The sequence below is a fragment of the Lathyrus oleraceus genome, chromosome 3, assembly GCF_024323335.1.
Source record: "Lathyrus oleraceus cultivar Zhongwan6 chromosome 3, CAAS_Psat_ZW6_1.0, whole genome shotgun sequence".
Lineage (NCBI taxonomy): Eukaryota > Viridiplantae > Streptophyta > Magnoliopsida > Fabales > Fabaceae > Lathyrus > Lathyrus oleraceus.
The window spans coordinates 521,830,110-521,839,157 of NC_066581.1; the positions used below are offsets into that span (position 1 = coordinate 521,830,110).

The following is a 9,048-nucleotide window of genomic DNA, read 5'->3' on the forward strand; positions in this document are numbered from 1 at the left end:
TAAAAAATTAGCAACACTCTCTCTTCTCAATTTCTTCTCTCTTTCTCTTAAACGAAACAATGGTAGTTTTATTCTTATAGTCATGTGCCTGCTAATCTTCAAACAAACACCCTCCTAAATGAAATAAAATAAAACACAAATCAAAGGTAGCTTTATTTTTATACAAGGTAGACTACATAAACAACTATGGTGAGATACATAATTTTTCATTAGTACATGCAAAAAATTAAAGTATTTATTGATGATCATGAAACTATAAAGAATTTACATACCCAAACATTCAAGATATTATTAACAACCACCAACCATACAAATTCGTGATGATAATAAGATGATAAAACTTTGTAATGTATGCACCGATGACATAATAACAACATATCAACAAAATAAGTTTACATAAAACCATATTGTCCAATTATTTTAAGCCAATGCTAGGAGAGAGCCCTTTTAACATTCACTTCCAATCTAGCATGTCCATCAACCACAAGACTTCTTCCTTGGAATTTGCCACATCACAGAAATCCATTTGGATCCCAAATACATCCATAAGATCTTCCTTTACATCTTCCATGAATAGTAAAGAGATCCATGCCCGGATGCCCGACAAAAACGGGTAGCCAGGGGATATTTCTAGGTAATCAAACGCCAGAGCTCTATATGATGACCGATCAATATAATCGAACATGGACTTATTTATGACGCATGCAACCTTCTTTGTATCGTTACGCCCAACCATAACAGAGACACTAACATTCTGATTTTGTCCTGAAGGGATAGTAAACCTAGGTTCAATCGGAAAAGTCATCTTGTATTCAGAACCCTCGAGGTGAAACTTGAGCAGATCGCAAACTCCAGATGGTGGACTTTTGAAACCTGACTGCAGGACAGAGCCAGAGACCACTTCTGAGAAGAGAAGGTTGTTTTCAGCCCAAATGTCAATGAAAAAGTCTAAGTCATCAAAGGAAATTCTCGGAGGAAGAAGAGTTTTGCGTTGCTGGCGTTTATGGAAGGTTTTGTATAACTTGTAGTAATTTTCAGTAGGAGGGTTGGGTCGCTTGCAGATTGACGGCCATCTCTTGGCACACTGACATTTCCAAAAGAAATCGTCTTTAGCTAAGTCTTTCCACTGCTTACAGACAGACATACACGAAGCAAGATCAACACCCTCCAGTAAAGGGAAAACAGCCTTCAAAACTTCTTCTGATTCCATTGATGATCCAGAGTTTCAATCAATTGATCATACACTGCAATGAAACATTCAATATGTTAACATCTGAAGAATTCCAAGAGAGTGAAATAGAAACATGGAAAAAATTGACAAGCTGTCGACTGGTAAGACGTAGACGTAAACACTTCTCCAAGCAAACATAATACTTGCATTATCAAAACAAGCAATGATTAGTGAATAGCAGAATCCATATATTGTACCAATAAAATACAATTTTTATTCTGTAAATTCAAAAACTTGGTGAATCCTGGTGGATTATTCATGAAATTCAAATTTAATCACAAGATAAGTCCAGTGCCTATCAATCATTACAAAGGAGAAGAAGGGAAAAATAAAGGATAAAAAGGAAACAAAATAAAATCTTAGTTAAATGGCGTTGAGCTTGCAAACTAACAATTAACAAAATACAAAATGGCTTCTTAAAGTCTTCGCTATATCAAAACAGGTAAGATTTTGCAACCAACTACAGAGTATTTAACTGAAACAAGTACTCCCCATGCCAACCCTATATCTAATGGTGAAGGAAACAATCTCATAACGCAATGACATTATGATAATCTATTTGTTCAATCATGTTAAGAACCGAAACATCATGCTTTCATATAACCACAAATACCAGATACTGTATCAACTGCATTAGCAATCCTCACTCCACTTAACATTCTTATTAATGCAAGACACAATGGACAGGAATATGGTTACGGAATTTAGAGCATCCGCGTACAAAATGACAACCAAAAGTACAATACTCAATCTTTAGAAACTCACATCCTTTTCAAGTTTTTAAGAGACTCACATCCTTTTCAACAACCAAGCTTCTATACAAAGCGTTAGTTTCAACTGCATAGATCAACTTTCGCTCATAATGTTCTATCCATGACCATGCTTCTATACAAAGCGTTAGTTTCGAGATTTGTTTTAATAACTTTTCTTATAATTTTTTAGGTCTTCCTCTATCTCTAGTTATTTGACTTCTCTCCATCCGATATAATCTCCTTACCACAGCCTCAGGTCTACTCTCTACATGCTCAAACCACCTAAGTCTATTTTCTACTATAGGTGCTACACTAGCACTCTCTCTAACATTGTCATTTTTATTTTATCCTATCTTGCTTACCAGTTACCACACATCAAACACAACATTTTCATCTATGCTAGACTAACTTTATTCTCATGTTATTCTTAACCGCTTAAAATTTTCCCGTCAACTTGAGCACTACCTTTGTGATAGATAAAACCCCTAAAGCCCACCTCAATTTAACTCACATCCTTTAGCATAGAAAACATAAATCTAGAAATTTTCTTTTCAGAATCTAGATTCAGATCAGAATATAGCACCTTACAATCCACATATACATAAATCTTCAATTAATCACAGAGCAACATCGTGACAAAATTTAAATCCTAAAATCGAATTAACACGCAAAAAAACACAAATCGAAATCAATATGCGAAGAAAGAGATATATGAACCACCGTTGATTTGTGCGAGTATGGATTGTAGAGATCTGGAGGTAGGAGAAGATGTGGATTAGGTTGATGATTTGGTTCGGTGGTGAAATTGATGTAAACCCTAGATCGTGATTCACGATTAGAGAGATATCAGATATTCTGGTAAAAGGAAAACGAAAATGGAAGGGAAGGGAAGTAAGCAAATGAAGGTGTTTCTTTAATCATATGGAAATGGAATTATGTAATCCCATCAGTCCCATATTTTACATATTATAATCAAATTTCACTTATTTCATTCAATAATTCTATCTAAGTTAGATATATTGATAATTTAATGAATTTAAAAAAGTAAAATTTTATTAATAATATGAAAATGAGAAAATACTAATTTGATGTAAAATGGGCCAACCAAATTCAAAGTGGTAGATTTTGAGAAAATTTTGACTAACACTCCTCTCAATTAGACTATGCACCCCATGTTATTAACAATTTTATTATAATACTCATAGTTAAAAAATATAACTTTCATTATTGACAATATTATTATTTTTAGATTTTAAAAAAGTTTAGACCGAAGTATGATCCATGTTTATCAGTTGACGTAGAAGGAAGAAAAAGACAAGTGTAGTGTTATGAATTTCTAAAAAAAATCGTGAATTTATTGGTGGAGGACGAAAGAAGGGGGCAATGGAGGTTAACATGCTATTACGGGTATCTAGAACGAGGAAGAAGAAGACAAACTTGGGATTTGCTCTATAAACTATGTGACATGTCTAGTGTTTTGTGGTGTATCGTAGGAGACTTCAATGATCTGTTATCTCAAGAAGACAAATAGGGTATTCATCCTCATCCAAACTGGTTATACGTGGGATTTCAGAATGTCATAGAAGAGTGTGACTTAACAGATATCAATCTGGAGGGCCACCCATTTACTTGGTGTAAGAGCAGGGGTACTGAACAAATGGTGGAGGAAGGGCTTGATAGAACGTTAGCTAATACGGAATGGTTGTCGTTATTCCTTGATGTAAAAATGCTTAGTATGTTGGCATCTCATTCCGATCACAATCCTATATTGTTACAATGTGAGCCGATTCAAAGTTGTTGCTACAAATACTCTTTAAAGTTTGAAAATAGGTGGCTACATGAAGAGGATATTTAGGAGGTTGTTATTGTTGGGTGGAATCAAGAAACAGGCGTTGAAATTAATCAATGTATATCTGGCTACGCGGAAGAATTGAAACGCTGGAGTAGAAGAAATTTTTTGAATTTCAAAACGAAGTTGAAAGAGTGCGTGGAGAGAATGGAAATGTATAGTAGTTGCAATAATTCCTCTAATATCGATAAATTTTTTGATACACAACGACAATATAACAAAATCATCACTCAAGAAGAGACTTATTGGAAGTAGAGAGCTAAGATGCATTGACTTCATATGGTGATCTGAACACTAAGTTTTTTCATATGTCAGCCACATCGAGAAGGGAATTTAAAAAGATTAGCATGTTGCTTTATGATGATAATGCGGAAGTAAAAGATCAGTCAGGGTTGTGTGAAGTTGCTAAGGAGTATTTCAACAAACTGTTTGCGGAAAAAAATGGTATTCATGAACTGGTGCTAGCTACTATCGAGCAAATAATTTCTAGGGAAGATAATGATAAACTCCTCGTGCCTATTGCCAAAGATGAGTTGTTCGAAGCTCTTACTCGCATGCATCTGAATAAGTCACCGAGGCCCGATGGGTTTAATCCAGCATTTTATCAAAAAATTTAGGGGTTGTGTGGTGAAGATATCTTTGAGGTAATTGAAGCACCTCAAATTTGCACCTATCATTGTACATACATTCTCATATTAGGTCATAGCATTAACATAGTCCACTGCATAGCATTGCATTGTCCATTTGCCCAAGTGCAAGTTCAACTGACAGAATTAGGTCAAATTGGTCAGGAGATCAGTCAATCAAGCAAGCAAGTGCAATTTCCATTGAGGCAAGGCCCTAGGGTTGGTCCAACATGTTCACATGACCTAGGGGTCCTTTTGAAGTGATTTGGTCAAGGTTTGGATGCTCAAAAGTCATCAGTCAATGTGCAGTCCACCAGAAACCCTAGAAGGTCAAATATGGTCAATTGTGGTCAACTGTGCATTTAATCAGTGATTGGATGGTGGGAATTGGTTTGAGAGGTCTCATTCATGTCCATATACACCTCATATAACATGTCAAGCATCCACATTGAAGAATTTGAAGTCAGACAAGAAATTTCCAAAAATAGAAAGTTGACCTGTAATTGGAATTTGCCAAAAATGGAAAGTCTTGCTCCTCAAAATTACTTCATCATACAAGCTTCAACTGAATTTTTGCCCAACATGAAAGTTGAATATCTTGTTCTTGCCTTTCCAAAAAGTCCAAGAACACTCAATTCCCATTTATGGTTGGCAAGTTATGATCAAATCATTCTCAAGAATTTTTGAACTTCAAAGTGGCATATCTTCCAAACCATTTGGCCAAATTGGGTGGGGTTTTTTGCTACAAGTCCTATTTGATGTGCTCTATCCAAATCTTTCATCACAATTCACCAAAAACCTACCAAGCAAAATGGCCATTTTCAAAGTAGCATGAATTAATTAAGTGAAGTGAAAAAATGGACTTTTAATTTAAACATTTCCAATGATTTTTACCACTTGGAATTGTCTTGAAATCACATTTGGAATTTGTTAGAGGCCCAAATTCGTGCACATTCATACACCCCATGTAATTTGGCTTGGTTTTTAGCAATTGTCCAAAACATGTCATTTTAAGCAAAACCAATTACCACTTCAATTAATCATGCTTAGAAACACTAAACAGAGGATATATACTTCATTTTCCAATCTGCAGAAGCCCTAGCCACACTCTCAAAAAACAAAAAAACTCTCTTGCTCTCAAATTCTCATTTCTTCATTTTTGCAACTTTTCTGGAAAGTATTCAAAGAACACGAGCTTGGTTGGTTTGTTTCATCACTTGCCATCATTTCTGAGCATTTTTCAAGCAGCAACACACGACTGTAAACCATTTTCCAGCTCTGCTACATCAAAGCTCCATCCATGGCAGTCTTCGATTTGAGCTATTTCCAACATTGCTGAGCCAAAACCTTTCACTCAATCATCATTTGGAACACATTGGAGCACCTGTTTCTGCTTTCTATAGCCAAACAACAACTGCATCACAACTGTGCTTCAAATTTGGTAAGAAATCAAACTTAACCATTCCCAAAATTATGACATGCTTTATATAGATCTCTCCTTGCTGATCATTTTAAACTTTAAATCGATGAAAATGGTTAAGTATGCTGAAAGTTATGTTGACATGAAGTTTCACATGTGAATATGTTTGTGCCTTGTTCATCTTTGTTAGCTCGATTTAGTAAAAATGGTTGTTGGATTATTGATGAGCATGTTGAGCTGATTCTATTGGTATGTCTGTTTTCCATTTCTGGGCAAAAAAGTTTTTCACGATTTTGGATGATGATGAACAGTAAGCATGAAACCCTAGGGGTGTTTTCCAGATCGCGTTTTGGCCTACTGTATTTGGTTTTGCATGAACTTCCCACTGTTTCATTGCCCATGACGAATTGCAGCGTGACACCTCACTAAGTGAAACGCAGCGTTTCACTTAGTGAGCCCAGATATTACCAAATTGCCACCGGTTTTTAATTATTTCATTTAAATCAATTTCATTTGCAATATTTATTTCATTTGATATGCTCAACTTACAAAAATCATAGCACACTCGTTTTTGATCCAAAATTCATGGGACTTTTTGCAAAATGTTCATCTTGATCTATAGTTTTTTATCATAATTTTTCCAGATTTTTTGCATGTATGGATTTTAAATGGTTCTAGGGTTTGTCATATGTGTCCATTTTATGTATGTCTTACCAAATCAATTGTGAAATGATGATACATTATCCAATGCCTTTGAAATTTTTTGTGCTTAAACTAGACACATTCATGGTGATTTTGGTGTAGAGTTTGTGAATTTATCATTGCTGGTTGTGGAGTTATGATTTTTTGAATTAGGGTGTGACAATTTGTGTCACACCATTGATGTCCAACTTCATGATTTTTATTACCATGCTTAATGAACTCAAATTGGCTTGAATTTTTGCATGAACCTACTTGTGGATGTCTAGCTTACATGTGAATTTTTTTCTGGAATTATTGATGGCATTTCCTATTTGTTTGATAATTTCTCCCCTGTTTGTCCAAAATGTTGACTTTGGTGACACATGATGCCATATGATTTGTGAAATTCTCATACATTATTGGATGAACATGAAATTTGACATGTGATTAGTAGACATCTTAAGGTTTATCATGGTTTTAATCCCATTCATTTCTCATATGTTGTCACTGATTTATGATTTATTGAAGTTTTTGAATGTTTGGTTGACTTCTTTTAGCATGTTTGAACTTGCCCTGCCTTTCTGATTTTCATTTCCCTACTTCCCATGATCCAAATAAGCTGAAATTTGGTGTGCTTATCATGTTATGGATGATGTTTGATCATGAATTATTTGAGAATTTATTGATTTGTTTATGATTGGTTTTGAGTTGAGTCTTGCTGTTGACTTCTATGAGCTTCCACATGTCATGCTTTGACCTAATTTGCTTATGAAATGATGATGATGATTGATATGAACATGAAACCAATTGAGTTTGTTTCTTGATTGTTTGAACTTGATTTTGGACACTTGTCATTTGCTGTTCTGACTTTTTTATCTCTTTTTGACCCTAGGCTTGTCCTAGTGGTCTTGTTGCTCATGTTTGAGTTCATTTTTTCAGGTTAAGAAGCAATTGCCCAAAGAAACTTATACAAGTTGAATGAGTTTGATTTGATTATCATGACTAACTTGTTTGTTTTGAAGGTTGTTTGGCTCACATGCTTTGAGCCTTGTGCATTGCACATTTAACTGATTGTGTTGACTGTTGATCTCTATCTCATTTTGATTTAACTTTGAATTGTATACTGATGTTGTCTGACTGGTTTCAGGTACCTTTAGTTGCTTATAGTTCTTTAAGAACTTTGCTTTGCTTTGCTTAAGAGCAATTTGCATTGAGGTATACTTTCTTATCTTCATGTAGTCTGGAAGACCTGGCCTGTTACTTGGCCAGGCAACTGTCTGAAGTCCTCCTTAAGAGGCAATGTTTGTGACTGTCTACATTTGTCCTTGTATAGAGTCAAAGACCTTCTAAGTGAATAGGCAATTGGCAGAACCCAAGGGATATGCAATCTATCCCCTGCTATTCTGTGTGTCATCTGCTTCGCTCACACCACTGTGTTGATGCATTGCAGATACAAACCCAAGATCTTGTACAATTGTACAGTTGAGTCAGTTTCAAATGTGTAGAAGGGTTCCCACTTTCTGAACCCACACATTCTTGTCTTAAGCTCTCCCAGGCCAGGGATAAGAGCTGTGAAGTCTTATCTTCACTCACCTTTCATCTGCTTCACCTTAGCCCCTCAATGGCAAGGTTAAGAGCTAACACTACCCAGTTACAGTGGTTTGTTTGTTGAGGTTGATACGACCCCTCGACTAAAACCTAACCTTGATTGAGCCCATTGCTTGCATGTAGTGTGTGCTACTTGTGCTTGTGTGTTTGCTTTAGCTTGCTTCCTGTGCAAGTTAGGTTTAGTTTGGCTTGCTTCCTGTGCAAGTTAGGTTAGGTGTGGCTTGCTTCCTGTGCAAGTCATGTTTAAGATAGGCTTGCTTCCTGTGCAAGTTAGCTAGAAACCTTAACTTAGGGATGATTTTGCATGATAACATCTAGGCTCGAGTCGTAGTCTCCCTAGTTGTGTCTCCCTCTGTTATCTGGTTAGGCTAGTCCTTTTTTCCCTGCGTAGGGGAACTACGTCGCCCTGATCCTCATACCAGATGAGGTACGTAGGCAGGAGATGAGCTGATCTCTCCGGGCGCCCTTTTATTTTGATTGTGTGAGTTTGTTTCTCCTTTTCTGGTTGGAGTCCGACGTAAGTCCAGCGATTGGCAGTTGGTTTCCTGTGTGTGTTTGTTGGTTCGGATGCTGATGTAAGACCAGTGATTGGCATTCAGGCTCCACGTTGGCCTTTGCCTGTGTTTATTTGTGTGCGTGTTAGCCGAGCTACGAATGCTCTGATTCTCCTTCGTCCGAGGAGATACGTATGCATAGGATGCGACATCCTAGCGAGCATGTGTTTTCCCCAGTCCGAACTACTTAGACTCTGATGTCTATGCCTGATAGACTAAGTAGGCCCAGGATGCGATATCCTGCCGAGTCAGTTTCAGTCTTGTCTGTTTTCTTGTGTCTCTTTCAGCCAGTGTGTGTGTGTTTTGAGCAGTGTTTTAGCAACCATT

At 36.5% G+C, this 9,048-nt stretch overlaps 1 protein-coding gene across 1 annotated transcript; it reads right to left on the reverse strand.

Annotated features, from left to right (window-relative positions):
- Positions 1 to 217: 217 nt before the first annotated feature.
- On the reverse strand, positions 218 to 2,974 carry LOC127128622 (F-box protein At5g39250). The gene is made up of 2 exons (XM_051057988.1): positions 2,704 to 2,974; positions 218 to 1,244 (listed from the first exon to the last, which is right to left on the reverse strand). The coding sequence occupies exon 2, from the start codon at positions 1,208 to 1,210 to the stop codon at positions 455 to 457; it is 756 nt and encodes a 251-aa protein (XP_050913945.1). The 5' UTR covers positions 1,211 to 1,244; positions 2,704 to 2,974; the 3' UTR covers positions 218 to 454.
- Between the last annotated feature and the right edge of the window lie 6,074 nt (positions 2,975 to 9,048).

Coding starts and splice junctions, on each gene's coding strand:
- LOC127128622 (XM_051057988.1), bottom strand. CDS start 1,210: ATGGAATCAGAAGAAGTTTTGAAGGCTGTTTTCCCTTTACTGGAGGGT.